Raw genomic sequence first — 21,249 nt, 5'->3', positions numbered from 1 at the left:
GCAAAAAATCAGCTGGTCATGGTGGTGCACACCTGTGGTCCCAACTACTTGAGAGGCTGAGGTTGGAGGATCACTTGGGCCAAGGAGTTAGAGGCTGCAGTGAGCCAAGATCATGCCACTGCACTCCAGCCTGGGCGACAGAGTGAGACCCTATCTCTCTCTTTCTCTCTCTCTCTCTATATGAATATATATGAATAAATAAATAAGCCGGATACATATTTGTAGTTCTAGCTACTGAGGAGGCTGAGGCAGGAGGATCAATTTAGCCCAGGAGTTCGAGGTTGCAGTGAGCTATGATCGTCACTGCACTCCAGCTGGGCAACAGGGTGAGATTCCGCCTCTAAAACGAAAACAAAACGAAACAAAAACCTCACAGGGCTAAGGTAAGATTACCAAAAACAACCCCAATACCTGGCCCACAGCAAATGCCCAAGATCCTGTGGAATCAATGACTATACCTGCAAATATGTGAAAGATGAGTATGTGTGCATATATGCATCGTAGATGGAAAAAACAGATTAAAAACAACATATTCAGATGATCATAGCCTTCTAGATATAGTGCATAGAAAAATGGCTGATGAGGCCAAATGCGGGGCTCACGCCTGCAATCCCAGCACTTTCGGAGGCCCAGGTGGGCGCATCACCTGAGGTCGGGAGTTCAAGACCAGCCTGACCAACATGGAGAAACCCTGTCTCTACTAAGAATACAAAACAATTAGCCAGGCTTGGTGGCGCATGCCTGTAATCCCAGCTACTCGAGAGGCTGAGGCAGGAGAATCACTTGAACCCAGGAGGTGGAGGTTGCAGTGAGTCGAGATTGTGCCATTGCACTCCAGCCTGGGCAACAAGAGCGAAATTTCATCTCAAATAAAAAGGAAGGAAGGAAGGAAGGAAGGAAGGAAGGAAGGAAGGAAGGAAGGGAGGGAGGGAGGGAGGGAGGGGTGGCTGATGATATCTCACAGATTTCAGGAGGCTCATACTTTGATCTGAAAGCTATACCCTTTTGTATAAATCATAGAAAATATTCACATGCAGATGTGTGCAGGGATATTTTCTGCAGAACTGTTTGTAACAGAAGAAAAGTAGAAGTAATCTAACTGTCCATCAGCTGGAAATAAACAGACTGTATTGTATCATAGGCTGGATTATTCCGATGAAGGAATGAACTAGATGCATATCTATCCACTTGGTTAGATTTTGAAAACAATGAGAAAAGTATAATAAGTTGCAGAACAATATGACCAGTAGGGTACAATTTATATAAAATATAGCACATGCCTCAACACCATCCATTGTGCATGGAGATGTTTTTTGTGTAATGGGAGTATAAAAATGTGAGAGAAAAGGGTACACACACCACACTTTGGAGTGTGTGTTCTAGGGAGGAAAGGATAAGAATTATTTCAACAGTAACAGTATATGTATGGTTTTCTTTCTTATTAATATAGATCTGAGCAAATATGGCAAAAGTGTAAACATTTTCTAAGTCGGGGTGGTGAGGACGCATTGGGTTCATTAAAACATTCTCAGGCCAGGTGCGGTGGCTCACGCCTGTAATCCCAGCACTTTGGAAGGCCGAGGCAAGTGGATCACTTGAGGTCAGGAGTTCAAGACCAGCGTGACTAACATGGTGAAACCCCATCTCTACTGAAAACACAAAAATTAGCCGGGTATGGTGGTGTGCGCCTCTAGTCCCAGCTACTCGGGAGGAGGCAGGAGAATCACTTGAACCCAGGAGGTGGAGGTTGCAATAAGCCAAGATCACATGACTGCACTCCAGCCTGGGTGACAGAGTCAGACTCCATCTCAAAAACAAACAAACAAATAAACAAACCCCATTCTAGTGCATTTCTGTGTGTTTGCAATATTCCTCTCTAACAAAATGTCTGGAAGATTCTACAAGAGGCTAGTAACAGCAGTTATCTTTGAAGGTAGCTATTGGTAAATTTTTAAAGTGGTTTTTTTTGTATTTTCTAAATTCTGTACTATTTTTACTAAATACAATTTTAGTAAAATAAAATAAAACAAAATAAAAACAAAAAAATTTTTAAATAAAAGCATATATGAAAAACCTTTGTAAATTGTCTGAGTCATATCAATGCACCCTGCCAATGATTCTTGTGCCCTTCTCTAAGTAAGAAAGCCACAGGTTTTTATAGTTTTAAATTCTTGAATCTCCTTAACAATGCTCAGAAGTAGGCACTATTATTATCACCACCGTGCAGGTGGGGAAATGTAGCATTCAAGAGACAAGGAACTTTCTTGGACCACAGAGTCCCTAAGAGGCAGAGCAGGGATTTGAACCCAGAAAGAGGGTCTCCTGGGCTCTGATAAACACCTCAGCATGTGCTGTGAATGCTCAACAAATTCTAGTTACTCTTATTATTAATGGAAGCCCCTAGAGCTCACTTTACCTCCCCCAGCATTTCTTGAGCCATGCCCAGGGCCAGGCCCACGCTGGGCTCTGCCGTGGAAAGTAAAGATAATAAAGCCCGTGGTCTAGCCTGGAGGTCAGGCGTTAAGAGCTGACTGGAATCCCGTCTCTCTGAGGTAAGTGCCGAGGCAGGAGACATGCTTGAGGACAGGGCTGCTCTGCAAGTTGTGAGGCTGGTAAGTGAGTCCAGTCCAGGAAGGTATTGCGGGGGAGGTGCCCTTTGGGCCAGGACTTGAAGGTCAAGAAGCATTTCGCTGAGTCAAGGTGAGCAGATCCACATTTCCCGAGGACTTCCTCTGTGCCGGGTGCTTTGCAGACATTGCCTCATGGCTACCTTGTGAGGAGGTGCTATTATGAAATCCATTTTACAGACAAAGAGGCTCAGAGAAATTAAGTTCCTAGCCCACGGTCACACAGCCTGGCATTGACAGAGCCAGAATTCAAATCCAAATTTGAATTTGTTCCCCAGATTCACTCTTTCTACTCTTCAGGTGCCCTCAACAAGTGTAAAGAGTTAACAACACATTCTAGGGAGAGGGCACAGCTCGAGCAAACACCTGGAGGTGGGACAGAAGCTGGTGGGCCAGGCTTAGACACTCAAGGTATGAAATTCAAGAACAGAATTCCCCAGAGCATGGCCCTCTGTGCAAAGGCTGGGCTGCGTTTCTGCAGGCTAGGAGGAGGAGGAGTGAAGGCTGAAAGTGCTGAGCTCTCAGCGATTTTCCAGGGGGCCTGCCCCCACCCACTGGCTCTCAGGAGGGGCCCTGGTTCGAGGTCTTCCAGAGCTGCAGCAGCAGCAGTTTTAGGGTGAATAAAGCTTGTGTGTGGGCAAGGGGTGAAAATCCTGCCCGTTCCAGGGAGTGATGCTGAGACCTTTCCAGGGTGGCCTAAAGCCCCCTAAGAGAAAGCCCCCTTGAGATCAGACATCCAGCAGCCATCAGACATCATCAGCATCCATCCTTGGAAGGAAACGCAGCCTCTCCCAAGCAGGTGGGAGTATGGGCTGGGCTGGGACCAGAAAGTCTCCTTGGGGCATCAGGGACCGGCTAGGCTCACCAGACACATGTCCTGTGCCCATCCATATCCTAAGAACAGCCCCCTCCTCACCTACCACTCACCTCCTCTCTTTAAATAAATCCAGATTCAAAGAGAAGCTGGGGGAGGCACCGGGGATGTTCAGACTGATGCTTGGTGGCCACCTTGTGTCCTTAACAGCTGCGGACTGACAGTGGCCACAGGGCACATGGATCCATGTGGCTCAGAGTCCCACTGGATTCAGGAATTCAAATTCAGGAAAAAAATATGGGTTCCCTAGAAGGAAGGTAACATCTGAATGCCCACCAGGTGCCCCAGCTTTATGTAAACAGCACACACTCTCTTATTCATCTCTACGAGGAGCCTGTGAAGGTTCAGTTTTCCGGATGAGAAAACTGAGGCTCCGCAGCATGAAATGACTTGCCCAAGGCCACAGTTACTAAGAGGTGGAGCGAGACTTCCAGTCTCTCTACATTTGATCTCATATTCTCAGCTATCAGCCCAGATGACTGTCCCCTACTCCTTTCCACAAGGCGTATAGGATGCTTCTGAGGTGGCTCAAAGTCCTTTCGAGTTCCCATCTATCTTAATCCTTAGTCAGAGAGATGCCACTCACTCACTCCATTCTCTCAGCTAGGCTCTGGGCCAGGCCCCATGCCCTGGTAGAGGATACAGATGCACTCCTAGTTGATTATGAGCAGTTATAAGTGCTATCCTCCGGCTTGGAACAAAGTACTCTGGAAAAAACAGAGTTAGGAGGGAATCACTCACTCCAGAGAACAGGGGAAAATTGGGAAGGGTTTTAGAGAATGAATAGGAGTTCTTGGGGGTAAGAAATCGATGGAAAGATGCCTCTTTCCAGGCCTTTGCCAAATGACCTGAGAGATCTAACTTGCGTCTCCAGAGGATGAGTGGGCTAGGAGGAGAGATTAAGTAGGGCAGTGACCCACCTCTTTCTCCATTACCCCCACCACCACACACACACACCACACACACATACATGTACACACACACGCCATACACACACTACATACATTGCTATGAGTAGTTGAATTGTTCCCTTCCTCTTAAAACAGTCCTAATTTCCAGTACCCCAGAATGTGACCTTATTTGGAAATAGCGTCTTTATGGAGGTAATCAAGTCAGCATGAGGCCATCAGGGCAGGCCCCAATTCAATATGACTGTTGTCCTCACAGAAGGGGGCCATGTGGACACAGGCACATGCACAAAAGGAGAATGCCATTTTAAGATAAGACAGAGATTGGGATGATGTTTCTACAAGTCAAGAAATGCCCAGGATTGCCAGCAAGCCACCAGAAGCTCAGAAGAGAACAGCTTCTCTCTCCCAGCCCTCAGAAGGAACCAGTCCCACTGATTCCTGATCTTGGACTTTGAGCCTCCAGAACTGTGAGACAATACATTTATGTTTTTTGTTTGTTTTTGAGACAGAGTCTTGCTCTGTTGCCCAGGCTGGAGTGCAGTGGCACCATCTCGGCTCACCGCAACCTCTGCCTCCCAGGTTCAAGCAATTCTCCTGCCTGAGGCTCCTGAGTAGCTGGGATTACAGGCACTTGCCACCTCACCCGACTAATTTTTGTATTTTTAGTAGAGACAGGGTTTCACCATGTTGGCCGGGCTAGTCTTGAACTCCTGACCTCAGGTGATCTGCCCGCCTCAGCCTCCCAAAGTGCAGGCCACTGTTGCCCTGGCCACTCCGTTTGTTGCAGCAATTCTAGTAAACTAAACCACAGGTGTACCTGCAACAAAAGCTGCCTCCAGGGCAGGAGCTGGGAGCTGAGAAGAGCTTCTAGGGCATTCTGGATTAGGGGTGTTGAGAGCGGGGTAAGGAACCCGTAAGAGGGAGAAATGCATCCCTCTTTCACTTCCAGATGCCGTGGAGTCTACAAACCCACAAGTGTTTCTCGGAACTGAATTTCAACGTTATGTTGACATGGTTAGGGCTGAGGCAGCCCCCACAGACGCGGGTGATGAAAAGTTCCATAGAGATCTTCAGGGAAGGCTTTAGCGTCTACCTAGAGCACAAAAGCTGAAGAGTGACATGGCCACACCCATTTTACCTCAGAGGTTTGGGAACTTGCCCAAGATCATGGCGGAAGTGGTGGAGCCTGGAGTCGAGGCGGGTCTCAGAGCCACCTGCCAAGTGTGGATCAACACCAGCCCGGCGCCCATCAGCACGCCCACCTTCCTGCTGGTGAGACTGAAGGCCCGTGACGCTCCACAGACTCAAAAACTTCCTCCTTCAAGAACGAACGGCCGTGTTGTGTGAAGGTGCTGGCTGAGACTTCTTCTCTCTCTTTGCATTCCTTCTAATGTGGTTGTCATAACGTTTTGACAATAAGGATGACTAATGTTTACATCACATCTGAATTTTCAGCTCGCATTGGGTGGGAGTGATATGGAGGGTGAGCCGAATGGAGGGCAGCCATTATCAGGACCTTGGGTAAGTCCTCGCCTAAGGACTGTTCCAAGGCCTCAGCTTCTCCATGGTTAAATGGGTGGGCTGGGCCTATCAAATCCTTCCACCAGTTACCAAATGCTTCTCAAATCAGATCTCAGTCAGAAAGACAATTTAAGACATAAGATTAAATGGAATTGAATCACGCCGTAAACAAATTATTCCTTTTCCAATTTTTCTGTCCTGTCTGCCTTAAGGAGAAAGTCTCATTGTGGCGCTACTCAGTCTTGAACACCTAACACTTTTTTTTAAATTTTATTTTTGCAGAAATGGGGATTGCGGTGTTGCCCAGGATGCTCTTGAACTCCTGGGCTCAAGCAACCTGCCTGCCTTAGCCTCCCAAAGTGCTGACAGGACAGGCATCAGCCACTGCGCCTGGCCATCTGACATTTTGTAACAAATGGAGAGACAGCTCAGGCTTGGATGGCAGGCTATTTAATGACACTTTTGTTTTCAGAGTTTTGTTTATATAGATATATTCTATTTACTTAAGTAGTACTGGTTTGAGATACATGGTAGTGATAGAAGATTTCTAAGTTCAGATAAACTTAGTTTTAAAAAAGGAGTGGGTGGCCGGGTGCGGTGGCCCACACCTGTAATCCCAGCACTTTGGGAGGCTGAGGCGGACAGATCACTTGAGGTCAGGAGTTTGAGACCAGCCTGGCTAACATGGTAAAACCCTGTCTCTACTAAAAATACAATAATTCACCAAGCGTGGTGGTGCCTGCCTGTAGTCCCAGCTACTTGGGAGACTGAGGCAGGAGAATCACTTGAACCCAGGAGGCAGAGGTTGCAGTGAGCCAAGATGGCACCATTGCACTCCGGCCCGAGCGACAAGAGCTAAACTCAGTCTCAACAAAAAGAAAAAGAAAAAGGAAAAAAAGGAGTGGGTGTAGGCTTTGGCAGTACATATACTGAAACTGGAATGGTACAGAGAAGATTGGCATGATCCCTGTACAGGTATGACACGTGAATTCATGAAGCATTGCATATCTTTGTTTAAAAAAAGAATCAAAAAAGGAATTGATGTAAAGAATTGTTAAGTAATGGTATATGCGTAAAGGGCAAATTAAATCACATCCTTCCACACCTAAAACTCTCTGACGAGCTCCCATTGAACTTGGATTAATTCCAAACTCTATGATCTATGCCCTCAAGCCCTGCTAGCCTCTCCAACTCCATCTCCTTCACTCCTCCATCCGTCTGAAATCAATCTCATTCCTGCCTCAGGGCCTCAGCCCCTGCTCCTCCCGCTGCCGGGAATGTCCTCTCCCTGATCTCAGCATTCCCAGCTCATCTCATCACTCAGGTCTATATCCCCTCTGAGGCTCTGCCTGGGTCTCCATTGCAACCGCTCTCAGTCCCCTTACTTTGCCTGATTGCCCTTGGTGCACATAGCCCTCTCTGAAATGACACTATTTTAAAAATGTGTTCACTTTATTGGTCTATTTTTCCCATTAGAATAGAAACTTCTTGAAGACTGGGACTTTGTCCCATATCCTCGGTGGTTGAAAAAAGGTGCCCAACACACAATGTAGCTCAACAAATGAATGGCAAAATTGTAAAGATGGAGGGTGAACTGGCTCTAAGGTGGAGACGTGCTGACCCAGACTCCAATATCCGAGGTGGGGCAAGACAGCAGCCACCAGAGGCTCAGTGGAAGGGGAGCTCAAACCTTGGCCTCATTAGCACTAGCCTGCCATGCACTGAGCCACCTGCCTCCCTCCCACTGAGGCAGCAAAGAGAACCGAGTCAGCAACTATTACTGCAGAAGGAATGGTGGAATTATAATATCACCACTGGGTGACCATCCTTATAATAACTGATTCCAGCAAAAATCAACAATAACGTTACAACTAGTGGGCAAAGGTTTGAGGAAGATCAAGATATTTACATATTCTCAAAGAATCTACCCACAAGATGCATGATGATTACAAAGGGGGAAATTATCTTTACAGCAGAGAAATCTAGCAGACAACACCTTAGCCAAGCAAGTTAGACCACCGGAGAGGGAACAGGGCAAGCCTATGTGCCTCCTGATATGATTCACTGGGAAGGACAAAACTTGCTTCTGTGATATTCCTGCCAAAGAGGCATGACTTAAATTGAACCATGAAGAACCATCAGACGATCCAGATAAGGGCCGTTTTACAGCATAACTGCTTCTATGCTTCAAAAAATCAATGTCATGAAAGAGAAAGAAAATCTGAGAAATCACTCCAGATTCAAGGAGAATAAAGAGATGAGAATTAAACACAGCATATTGAACAAAATTTTCTTTTGTCTTAGAAGATATTGTTGGAACCACTGGCAAAATCTGAATAAATTCTGTCGATTATCCAATAGAATTGTATCAATAGTATTTGTCTGGTTTTGATAAGTGTACTGTGATTACGTAAGAAAATGTCCTTATGTAAAAAAAAAAACACATGGGGGTATCTAGGAGACAGGGACATTACAATTTCTTTCAAACAGTTTGCGGGGAAAGCAATAGAAAAACAGACACATTGAGAGGACATAATAAAGCAAATGTGGAAAATTGTTAGCAGTTGGAGAGTCTGGGGAAAGAGCAGGTGGAAATTCTTTGTATTGTTCTTGCAGTTTCTCAATAAGTCTGAAATTAGGCTGAAATTAAACGTTAAGTGAAAAAACAGGCCAGGTGCAGTGGCTCACGTCTGTAATCCCAGCACTTTGGGAGGCTGAGGGAGGATTACTTGAGGTCAGGAGTTCAAGATCAGCCTGGCCAACATGGTGAAACCCTGTCTCTACTAAAAATACAAAAACTAGCTGGGTGTGGTGGTGCAGGACTGTAATCCCAGCTACTTGGGAGGCTGAGGCATGAGAACTGCTTGAACCCGGGAGGTGGAGGTTGCAGTGAGCCGAGGTCACACCACTGCACTCCAGCCTGGGCAACAAGAGTGAGACTCTGTCTCAAAAAAAAAAAAAAAAAAAGTTAAGTTAAAAAAACAAAGAGAAAGCAGAGCCTGAGGACTGGAGGAGCCGCTGGAGGGGCTGGGCAGAGGAGCTGCATGAAGCCAGTTCGTCACTGCCCAGGGTCACCTGTGTTCATGTCAGACCACATCAGGCCACACTGGGCCATAGCAATCCCCTGCAATCTCTCTAGGGGTGGGGGTGGGGAGTTAAGTCTATGCCTGGTTCACACAGGCCCCGCCAGGCCCTGCTGGGAGGGCAGTGTGGGAAGAGGCCCTGGGAAGAGGGCCTGTGGACTGGGCTTCTCAGCCCTGCTCCAAGACTCTAGGGCATATCGTTCCCCACTTTGCACCTCACTTTCCTCCTCTGACAAATAGGAGACGGCTGGCAGCTCACTGGGGTTTCTTCCAGCTCAGACACTGTCATGATATTTCTAGAATCCCATCCCGGCAAAGCAACACATTTCTTCAAGTAGCTGAATCCACTTGGCCACAGTGCATCTTTTAGTTTGGCTGAAGGAGGGAGGGAGGGAAAATGACAGCACACCAGGCGGAGTGGGGAACGGGCCTCCTCCAGGCCTGGGGGGCTTCCTCAGCTCTGTCTCCGCCCCCGCCTGCTCCCAGGCACCCCTCCTGAAAGAGGTCAACACCCTAGCAAAAACGGTACTGAAGTGCCGATAAAAATCCTCCCTCCAAACCCCAGTGACCGGAAGTGACTCTGCTCCCAGCTCTGTCAGCAACTGGCGGCATTACTTAAGTTCTCTGGGCGTCAGTCTGTCCTTCTGTAGAATGAACAAAGTCATGCTTGGCTTTGCATCTGAACTCTGAGAACACAGTGACTTCATCTGTGCGTTCTCTCTGCCACAGTGCTCAGTACATGACTCCAAGTCAGAAGTGGGGTCCATAGATGGGACACCCAAGACACCCCAAGAAGCCCCTAGCCCTGACACCCCTCGTCATTCTTATAGCCTGTGTCCCCACAAGACCCTAGTCCCTAGCCCCAGGCACAGACGCCCCCCCGCCCACCCGGGCATCTGCTGGCTTCTCCCAGAGACCTCAGCGCAGCTCAGGGCCTTCATGGAGACTGGGGGTGGCCTGGACACTTATTGGACGGACTTTTGATGTGCCCCCACCCCCAGCACACGGTGAAGACCCACATGGGAGACCCTCCCATACGAGTGAAAACGGGACTACATTCCTATGATAGGACCATCTCCCTATCTCTCAGCATCTCCCTGGGACCAGAGACGCAGCCCCGGAGCTTCCTCTTCAGCCCTGCGTCCTGCCTCCCGGCCTCTCTCAGCCGCCATTTTCAGGCGGTCGGGCTGCAGGAGCCTACAAAATGGAGGGTGGGAAGCTGGGCTTCCCTCTGCCTCCCTCTGTTGTCCCTGAGAGTGCCTACCCGGCCCCAGTTGGAGTAGCAGCGGTGGCCACAGCTCTCTCCTAACACCCTAAGGAGCCTGGCATTTCTCCAAGCATGTCACCGCCAACATCTAGAGAGCCCCACACAGCCCTGAGCTCCCATTAGCCCTGCTTTACGGCCGGGAAACGAAGGCTGGGCATGGCCGCTCAGCCCGAAGGAGGAGAGCTCAGGCTCCACATAGTTCCAGGACAGCCCAGCTCTTGGTGGGTGAGGTGAAAAGTCCCTGGGGGAAAGGGCGGACCTTTCCTGCAGGGGTCTTGAGGTGGGGAGGGGTCCCCCGCCCAAACCCTACCCAATTCCCGGGCTGGGAAAAAGCACTGAGTTTGGAGTCATGAGATCAAACCAAGTATCTGTCATCTATTAGTGGTGCGAGCTAGGAAAAGTCACTCTATCTCTCCGAGCCTGCCGCTTACTCAGTAAAATGTAAGTATTAAACAGTAGCGCATACCTCCCTAGGGCTGTGACGAGGGGAAGGCAGGTTTACATATTTGCAGAGTGCTGCACTGGACGACGTGATCCTCGTACTGCCTGCCTAACACTTGTAAATGTACATTTTGTGGCTCACCTTCCATGGGCCAGTCCCCGTGCTTGGCGCTCATCGAATCCTCATGGCACACCAGTCTGGGTCAGGAGGCAGAAAAGAGCCTGGACCTCAGCTCCTTTGGGAATTTCGGTCCTGCCCACCCAACAGGACCAACAGGACCAGCAGGGCTGGCTCGTCAGCAGCTCCCCTCAGCCAGCCCCTCACAGGCTGTCCCACCTCCAGGTTGCTGCTCAAATGGGTCTCTCTTTCTTTTAATTAAATTGATTAATTATTTGAAACAGACTCTCTGTTGCCCAGGCTGAAGTGCAGTGGTGCAATCTTGGTTCACTGTAACCTCTGCCTCCCAGGTTCAAGCAATTCTCTTCCCTCAGCCTTCCAAGTAGCTGGGATTACAGGTGCCCTGCATCCTCCTAACCACACCCAGGTAATTTTTGTATTTCTTAACTAGAGATGGGGTTTCCTCAAGTGATCCGCCCTCCTTGACCTCCCAAAGTGTTGGGATTACAGGCTTGAGCCACTGCGCCCGGCCTTCAAATGGCGTTTTTCTGAAATACTTTTTTTTTTTGAGATAAGGCCTTACTCTGTTGTGCAGGCTGGAGTGCAGTGGTGAGATCATGGTTCGCTGCAGCCTCAACCTCCTGGGCTCAAGTGATTCTCTGCCTCAGCCTCCCGAGTAGCTGGGACTACAGGCGTGAATCTCACACCTGGCTAACTTTTTAATTTTTTGTAAACATGGGGGTCACACTATGTCGCCTAGGCTGGTCTCGAACTCTTGGACTCAAGTGATCCTCCCACTTTGGCCTCCCAACATGCTGGGATTACAGGTATGAGCCACCAAAAAGGGCTGAAATCCTTTATTCTCCCTTAACTTCTTATTTTCAAACTATGGACTCACAAGAAGTTGCCAAAATAGCAAAGAGAAATCCTGGGTACCCATCAGCCAGCTTCCCCCAGTGGTGACATACCATGACATGGATTTCAGTTCAACATTAGCCACCAGCCTGGGACAAAATACATAACTTTCCGAGCCTCAGTTTCCCCACTCATAAAAAAGGGGTGATTGTCCTCATGTTGTCAGGGTGGAACAGCATACGCATAGCTGGTGCTTGGAGAACATTAAGTCCCCGGTAATGGGTGGTGGTTGCAGCTGTCACTAGATTGCACCTGTTGCCACACCCATCCCGGGTTGGTGCTGGTGTGTCTTAGCACGACACTATAAACTGTTCAAGGGCAAACCTTCATGTCCCATGGCAGTGCCAGCACAGGGCCTGGTACTCAGCAGATACTGAATGAATAAGAAAATATGGAGCCTGGGCCGGGCTCAGTGGCTCACGCCTGTAATCCAAGCACTTTGGAAGGCTAAGGTGGGTGGGTGGATCACCTGAGGTTAGGAGTTCGAGACCAGCCTGGCCAAAATGGTGAAACCCTGTATCTACTAAAAATACAAAAAATTAGCTGGGCATGGTGGTGGGTGCCTGTGGTCCCCTTACTCGGGAGGCTGAGGCAGAAGAATCGCTTGAACCTGGGAGATGGAGGTTGCAGTGAGCCAAGATCGTGCCATTGCACTCCAGCTTGGGTAACAGAGTGAGAATCTGTCTCAAAAAGAAAAAAAAAAAAAAAAGAAAACAAAACAAAACAAAACATGGAGGCTCCTGCCCAGCAAGTTCTCCCCTGGCTCATGGTGCCTCTTTAATTTTCCCTTCCTCCTGTCCCCAAGGTGCATGGTAACCCCCAGGCAAACCCTATGAGGGTATGCCACGATGAGGGAGGCAGCCACACTTGATCTCATCTGTTGATAAGACTTCCAGGGGGCCCTAGGACCTCAGAGGTCCTTCAGGGCTGTTCCTAGACTCAGTCGTGAGGCTGCAAGGCTAGGAGTTGGCATCTAGGGAAGAAACCCTATACTAGAATAGAGCCCACAGGGCAGCTGGCTAGAAACAAGCCAGGCAACTCCCACACAATGGAAAAAGCACCGGCCTGCTGGCTGGGAGACCCAAGCTCAAGTCCTAACAAGTCTCTTAGCCTCGCTAAACCTCAGTTTCCTCATCTATAAAATGAGGTCGCCATGTGGGTGACAGAGCTCATTGTGCAGACAGCACTATGTTAACCACCAAGTCCTGTATTCATATAGGCAAGGGATCATCTTTGGTCTTGCTGTAGAGCATTTATAAGCTAACATTTCTGAGCACTGCATTTTGTTCGGCTGTTTTCAGATACATCATCTACATTAACTCGTACACTTTGGTGAGCTGGAGATTTTTATCTCCAGCATGCAGGCAAAGAAACCACCCTGGGGCCATGCAGAGATGGAATTTGGAACCCACGTCTGCCTGACTCCAGGGTCCATGATTCTATACGACAGGATGCCGGCTGGGGTTGATACTGTGCCCTTCCTAGGGCTAAGTGTCTAGTGGCTGGATCTCTGCTCCATATAGCCAGGTGCCCTGCTCCATAACCTGTAAAGCCTCAAGGAACGTACATAAAGTACAAGCATGCTTAGGCTGGGTCCTTAGTGTTCAGTTTACCTAGTTTTCCAGGAAGGAAACTAGGGCCAGAGAAAGGAAGGAACTTGCCCAAGATTCCCCAGCAAGTTGGGACCAGAGCTAGTTCTCAAAGTCCACACCCACCTTACCCCTCCTCAAGGTTCCTTCTCCTCCCCAGGCTGCAGGGGCCCAGTTTCCCAGAGCTGAATCAAGGGACATGAGCTTGGGTGCCCCCCACCAACCTCAAGGCTCGCTGGGAAAATCCAGGGACTTCCCAGGGTGCTGGGGAGCCCCTGAAATGGGGGTCTCGTGTCTAGGATGTAACCCCAGGCTGCTGAGCAGTCAGCGTCCCCAGGCTCAGTCTTGTCAGGGAACACAGTGCCCACCCTCTTTGTCCTTTCTCTGGATCAGTGTTTCCAAAGTGTAGGGCACATACACGAAACTATGCAAAATGATTTAGGTGGTGATTGACTTGGCATTATATACCGCTATCCTACATGGTGAGGAAGTTATGCATGCTCTTTATTTCCCTTTCAGCCTTTCTAATTACAGACTTGGAGGAGGAAATCTCCCATGGGGTTAGTTGTTCAAGTCTCTCTGACATCTACAACCCTCCCTTCTTGGGAAAGCAGCAAATGCATCTGGCTAGCATTTAATGACATTGTTTTATTTCCATTATGTTTATTTTCAAAATTATAATCATGATGGTGATTTATAATGAATGGCTTTCCATTTAAGGGAGTGATACAGAGTTTCTTCTCAAAATAAATGTATTTACATTTTAAAACATCAATTAAGAAAGAGTAGCCAGGCATGGTGTCAGGTGCCTGTAATCCCAGCTATTTGGGAGGCTGAGGTGGGAGGATCCCTTGAACCCAGGAGTTTGAAGCTGCAGTGAGCTATGGTCTTGCCACTGTACTCCACCCTCAGCAACAGAGTGAGACCCCATCAAAAAGAAAGAAAGAAAGAGAAAAGAAAAGAAAATAGAAGAGAAGTAAGAAAGGGAAAAGAAATGGGTGCAGTGGCTCACACCTGTAATCCAGCACTTTGGGAGGCCGAGACAGGCAGATCATGAGGTCAGGAGATCGAGACCATCCTGGCTAACATGGTGAAACCCTATCTCTATTAAAAATACAAAAAGTTAGCTGGATGTAGTGGCATGCGCCTGTAGTCCCAGCTACTCAAGAGGCTGAAGCAGTAGAATCACTTGAACCTGGGAGGTGGAGGTTGCAGTGAGCCGAGATCGCATCACTGTGCTCCAGCCTGGTCAACAGAGCGAGACTCTATCTAAAAAAAAAAAGAAAAAAAAAATGGAAGGAAATTGCGTTAAGCAAATTGCCCGTTGGATGATGTGTGGGCCAACACAACACTGGGAAGGTGGACTGGAATAAAGTGCTCTGGGAAGAGCTACTCTGGATAACTTACCACGAGTCTGGAGAGGGGCCAGTGCTGAGGACAGGATGGAGGGCCTGGAGGCCATGGTGGCTGAGGCAGTAGATGCAGCCTGGGGATCCCAGCCCCACCAGGGTCTGCTCAGGGCAGGCCTGAGCACATGGCATGGATGTTAAAGCTCGTGGTGTCCCATCTGTGGTCCAGGCAAGGAGAGGGTGGCCACGCACCTGGGAGGTCTACCCTTCAAGCTCCTGTCCCAAAGGACAGTTGGGGCCACCTGTTTATTCCTCCTTGCCCCAGGGAGAAGGCTGATTCCTTAACTCAGAATCTAACAGCTGGGCCGGGCGCGGTGGCTCAAGCCTGTAATCCCAGCACTTTGGGAGGCCGAGACGGGCGGATCACAAGGTCAGGCGATCGAGACCATCCTGGCTAACCTGGTGAAACCCCGTCTCTACTAAAAAATACAAAAAACTAGCCGGGTGAGGTGGCGGGCGCCTGTGGTCCCAGCTACTCGGGAGGCTGAGGCAGGAGAATGGCGTAAACCCGGGAGGCGGAGCTTGCAGTGAGCTGAGATCCGGCCACTGCACTCCAGCCTGGGCGACAGAGCGAGACTCCATCTCAAAAAAAAAAAGAATCTAACAGCTGGGGGCCAAATTTAATTCTTGAGTGTTCTATAAATATAATAAATAAGGCCTTCATGTGGTCTGAATGAGGAGGGCCGTGGGCAGTGTTTCTCACTCATTCTAGATCCCTCTGTAAAGTCTGAGCTTCAGCACCCTAGGAGCTACTCCGTTCCATGGCCCCAGTACAGTGAAGGCGACGCTAACTGTCCTCATCAGTCATTGACCTGTGGCCAGAGAGCCAAGCTGAGCTGGGAGAAAGATGCAGAAGCCTGTCATACATTATTTGTGTATCTATGAGATGAAGTGTTGCCAGGCAGGAAGAATGTGAAAAGAGGTCAGCATAGAAAAGTAAACATGTGTGTTTAGTTCAGTCCAATCAAGCGATAAGGCCAGATGTGGGGCGGATGTAGGGGATTAGGTTTGTAGAACTTGGATTCGGAGGTCAGAGGTCAAGAAGCCAGCCCAGTTGGAGGGCACGGACTATCAAAAAGGGCAGAAGCGCATCCATCAGCAACACAGGGGAACCGTATCTTACGTTTTGGCAAAACAACAAAAACGCCGACCTCAACTCAGTCCACTGAGATGCAAAAACTTCAACCTGCTTGGCATAACCCAGGTTACCTGCAATGGCGCCATTGTTTTCTCCTTAGTAAGTGGCTTTTAAACCCAGGAAGATTAGAATTTAGAAAATAGAGATGATTAAATAAACAAACACTCATAGTATGTATCCATTGGTGTTAAATGTAAGTTGGGTCAAGTTCCGTGAGTTGTTGTAGAAAATCCTATATTTGTGATATTTAAAAACATTTGGCCATTGAGTTCCTCATGAATGTGAGCAGGTAATTGACTTCGGTTCAATTTTGAGTAGAAAATTTAAGAGAATTCGACAATGTCTGTAAACATTAGAATATTTAAGAGAAGTTGATATTCGCTTTAATAACTCAGAAACAGAAAGTCAAACACCACGTTCTCACTTATAAGTAGGAGCCAAACAACGTGTACTCACGGACGTACAGAATGGAGTGACAGACATCAGAGTCTCCAAAAGGTGGGTGGGAGGGGAGTGAGGAATTAAAATTACTTATTGGGTACAATGTACCATATTCCAGTGCTGGGTACACTCCAATCCCAGACTTCACCTCTATGTAATATAGCCATGTAACAAAACTGCACTTCTACCCCCATATCCATAAAAATTTAAAAAATAACTTAATATTCACTTCGCTTATGCTAGTTTTTTAGTTCTGAAAGCATTTTCTAAAATTCTTGGGAACATTTTGTTTCTTGCTCTATAAAATATGGAATTCATTATATTTGTAAATGTGGTTTAGAATATCAAAGGCAGTGCTATCCAATATAAATATAATGCAAGTAACATATGTAATTTTAAATATTCCAAGACAACCCTCCCCCTGCTTTTTTTTTATTGAGACAGGGTCTCCTTCATCGACCAGACTGGAGTGCAGTGGCACGGTAATGGCTCATTGCAGCCTCAAACTGCCGGGCTCAAACCATCCTCCCACCTCAGCCTCCCGAGTAGCTGGGACTACAGGCTTGCACCACCACTCCAGGCTAATTTTTGTATTTTTTGGAAATACAGAGTTTTGCCATGTTTCCTCAGCTGATCTTGAACTCCTGGGTTCAAGTGATCTTCCTGCCTTGGCCTCCCAAAGTGCTGGGATTATAGGCGTGAACTACCACAACAGACCAGGAACCTCATTTTTAAAAAGTGAAAAGAAATATGTAAACTTAATTGTGATAATAAAATTCATTTCGCCCATCATATCAAAAATATTATCATTTCGACATATAAATCACATAAAATTTGTTGAAATATTTTACATTCTTTCTTGAAACTCATCTTCAAAACCTGTTGAATATTTTACACTTCGCGCATCTCAATTTGGACTATCACATTTTAAATGCATGATTTTAGTGGTTACCCTATGGAACAGCACAGAACTAAGGGAGTTTGATTAGCTACATTTGTGAGGGTATTTATTATTTAAGGGTGTTAGGTCTGTTCAACTTCATTTGCTCAAATATTAAAGGACCATTGAAAATCATTGATCAAAATGACAGGGCTTATAAAATAAAATATGATTAGTATGTTGAACTCACAAGTTAAGAAAAAAGTTCTTAAAAAATTGTTAATTAAAGAATGACTATTTTTTTTTAAAAGTAGCCACAAACAGTCTTTTCATACACAAAAGCAGCCCTCGAGGACCTCGCCAGCCAGAGCGCAGATGGAGTTAGAGTCACGGAGCTCAGCACTGCACTGGCGGGAAGGGCCTGGGTCTTTGTTACTACGTCATAGTGTCAGATCTGGCCAAAAGCTTTCTTGTAGATTGTCTGAACAAAGCACCCCCCTTCCACTGATAAGAAAACATGGCTGGTGAAGAAAAGCAGCACAGTCACATGGTGAATTAGAGGCAGGACCAGGGCAGAACCTGGGGTCTCATAATGCCACCCCAACCTCCCCTGTCAAGGGCTTCTAATTCATTCTCTCTGTTCCTTCATCCTGAGTTGTCTGATCAGGAAACTGAGGCAAAGAACTGGAGGCTTGCATCTCTAAGCAACAGAAACCAACAACACAAATCAAGTCCAGGCCCAGAACCCGGGCCGCCTGGGCAGAGGCCCAGGAGATAGGGCCTCGTGCTAGGGTTAGAAAGGGAAGAAAGAGGCTGGGCACGGTGGCTCACGCCTGTAATCCCAGCACTTTGGGAGGCTGAGGTGGGCGGCTCACGAGGTCGGGAGATTGAGACCATCCTGGCCAACATGGTGAAGGCCTCTACTAAAAATACAAAAAGTAGCTGGGCATGGTGGTGCGTGCCTGTCATCCCAGCTACTTGGGATGCTGAGGCAGGAGAATCGCTTGAACCCGGGAGGCGGAGGTTGCAGTAAGCCGAGATCGGGTCACTGCACTCCAGCCTGGCAACAGAGCAAGACTCTGTCAAAAATAAAAAAAAAAAGGAAAGAAAAAGAAGAAGAAGAAGGAGAGGGGAGGTCTGCCCGAGCACAGCAAGTCCTCGGCCAGGTCTGCCAGTGCAAAGGAGGGCAGGATTCCACCCGCCTGTGGTCCCAGGGCAGAGCCAGGGAGCCCCACCCCAAAATAGTTCTTGGGGTAAAGGCCTGGAACTTCCATACGCACTTCATTCTCCCAGCTCCCTTTCCTCCCTCTTTGCCGTCATTTTTCTTTCTCCTTCTTTTTCTCCTTGGAGGTCCTAGTCTCCTTTCCCCAATATGTTATGCCGAACACAAACTCCCCACAAGCAGATGTGGGTCAGCCTTGCCCTCTGAGGTTGGGTTCTGCTAGGGTTTGGGCCTGCTGAGCCAGACACAGAGGAAGAAAAGCTCAGGCAGGCCTGAGGTGCAGCAGCTCAGTGTCCCTTGCATCAGCCCTGGAGAGGGACAAGGGGGCTGCTCAAAGGTGCAGTCTTCCTCCTGCCTGGAGAGGCCGTATTTTTCAGCAGTAGGACATACACCCCTAGCAACCCTCGGGAGAGTTTACAGAAGCCGTGTTTAATGCTCTGAAATCACAGAGCGAGGAAATTATTCCCTGCCCATGGAGTTTTCAGTCCTTCCGCAAAGTCAAGAAGAAAATAGCTACTAGAGCCAGGAGACCATCTCCTCTCCCCTCCCTCGTCACCCCTTTCACGGAGAGGACGAGTTCTGGGTCTTCACCATCTTTTCGCTTTTTGCTAAAGCGTAATAGAAATTGGGTTTTGCCACCATTTGTTCTTATGTTTCTCTTTACCTTTCACCTATGGCAAGTGATACTGATTTTCCACTTGTAACAGTGATGTAAAGTTTCCTTTCAAAACTGAGCTTGCATTGATAACAACAAGTGAGTCAAGTAAATATCAACACAGTTTCAAAAACATAAAGTGGATGACAGTACTGGGAAGGAGCAGGTCGGGGGAGAGCTGCCAGGGTAGGACAGATTGAACGAAGGAGCTCGGAGGCTCCAGGACTACTTTGCTTGACCTCCCTGAGCTCTGCCCAGGTCTCTGGGTTCCCGCCTCTCCTGTGGGCAGCATTCAAAGCCAATTCTCCTGGCTGGCTGCTGGGCCAGCTGCCACGGCTCGGACGCCAAGGGCACCAATGCCTAGCTCAGCCCCCGGCCCTCATTCCCGCTGGGAAGCTGAAAAGGAGCTGGTCTGAAGCCCTGGGTCAGGGAAGATCTCTTGGACCCGACTTTACTCCTGAGCCTGTGGCTGGGCTTCATGAGGAAGAGGAAAGGGGGCCGCTTTCAGACAGTCTGTTTCAGCTGAGGGGCAGAAGGCAGCCGAAATTCCAGAGCTGCTGCTCTGGAAACTCCTGGTAGAGTTAGCAGGGGAAAGCTACATGCACAGAGCTGAAGGCACACAGACTCCAGCTCCCAGAGCCGAATGGCTTTTCCTGAACCAGTATGAGGCTGCGGGCTTGGAACACCTGCCTGGAGATCAAGGCAGAGAGGAGAGCACCCCCTGCCCAGAGTCTCCCAACGTATACCCAGTCCTCCAAGCCAGCTCGATGCCCCTCCTGACTGGGTCTTCCTGGGTCTCCCCCGTCACAAAATGAAAGTACCTGGCTCCCCGGCTGCAGGGTGGACCCAGATTCCCCTGGCCCAGAATTCTCTTTCCACACCAGTCTCCCCAAACCCCAAAATGTGAGAGCTCAATGGGGTCAGGACCTCTTGCATCTCCAGGCCCCTGCCCAGCTCTGGCCAGCTTGGACCCTGCATTCAACAGGGGCCAGCAAGTATCTGGGGAGCACAGTCTAGTGCCCCAAACCTTCTGGTCATCTGATTCCCTGGCCCAGGTGGCCAGGTGCCTTGCCACTTGGGTACGGCTTGAGAGGTGGGGGTGGCCTTCATGCTCACTTACGCCCTAGACTACCCCAACTGGTTGTGCCGAAGCCATCAGCGCCTGGCTGTCCAGCACTCTCCCTGGCTTCCCTGAGTCCTGTTTCGGGGGGTGCTGTCCTGTGATTGGCCTAAGCCTGCTGGACCCCAGCATGGAAAGTACCACCATCAGTGGTCCTGCCTCTCTGGAAGGTGAATGGTTCCTTCTGAAGAGTTGGCAAGACATAGGAAATGGGGGAGTTCCTGAGCTTAAGGGTGGGAGGGGCACCTCCCTCCTCACACCCTGGGGACCCGTTGGTAAGGCACAAAGCATGCTTCCCGCATTCTCTCACTCCAGGAGGCTTCTCAGGATGGGCACCTTGCCCAGGCACAGCCCCATCCCCTTGAGGGGCTCCTGTGTCCTATCCTAGCCCCAGATGCTGGAGCTCCCTGGTACCTGAGTATAGTCTTGGCTAAAAGATCCCAGAAAGGTGACCACAGGCAAACAACCAGAAAGGGGACTGAGAGGGCTGGATCTGGCTCCTCCAGCACTAGTGCCAGGAGATTAGGGAAGGTGGCCTACCTGAGAGGGCTGCTGTCAGCAATCCAGCGATCCCGAAGAAGAGCCACATGTCTGGAGCTGTCTCTGGCTGCTACACGTGGCTGCCTGTGGGAAGCACCATTTTGGGGCCGGGAGGTGACACGGCCGTTGTGTGCCCCTGGCGCAGGTCTGCTCTGCCCTTCGCTGTTCCTGTTCCTGTGTCTCTCTGCTCTCTCCCCTCCGACACGCATGCGATCAAACCCAACCTGTGAGTGTCTCACGCCTCCCTGTTCTGCTTGTGGTTTTGGTCTGCAGGAAGCTGGGCTGCTGTTACAGGGGCTGGTGGGGAGAGCCCCAGCTGCCTGTGCTGGGAGCCCACCCATCCAGGCTGCACCCCAGGAGTCACGGAGCCAGACACACGCATGCACACGCATCCATGCAGACACACTTCCCCGAGGGTCTTCTAAGAAGGCAAGTGGAGGGGCCATGCCTCATTTCTGGTGGCCCAGAAGAAAAAATTGATAATGTAGTAGCTGCTCA

General features: G+C 48.9%; 1 protein-coding gene across 3 annotated transcripts in view; it reads right to left on the bottom strand.

The window, feature by feature from the left end:
- The window catches only part of CD6 (CD6 molecule), a 49,763-nt gene extending 28,741 nt beyond the window's left edge, over window positions 1-21,022 (bottom strand). For all 3 annotated transcript variants that reach the window (XM_011963552.1, XM_011963554.1, XM_011963553.1), the window contains exon 1: window positions 20,752-21,022. In XM_011963552.1, coding sequence (XP_011818942.1) covers window positions 20,752-20,800 — 49 coding nt within the window. In that variant the 5' untranslated portion in view covers window positions 20,801-21,022. The remainder of the gene's footprint in view (window positions 1-20,751) is intronic.
- Between the last annotated feature and the right edge of the window lie 227 nt (window positions 21,023-21,249).

Source organism: Colobus angolensis, unplaced genomic scaffold (genome assembly GCF_000951035.1).
Source record: "Colobus angolensis palliatus isolate OR3802 unplaced genomic scaffold, Cang.pa_1.0 Scaffold61, whole genome shotgun sequence".
NCBI classification, from domain to species: domain Eukaryota; kingdom Metazoa; phylum Chordata; class Mammalia; order Primates; family Cercopithecidae; genus Colobus; species Colobus angolensis.
Note: the sequence above shows the minus strand (reverse complement) of the source record. Positions and strands in the feature narration are given on the sequence as shown.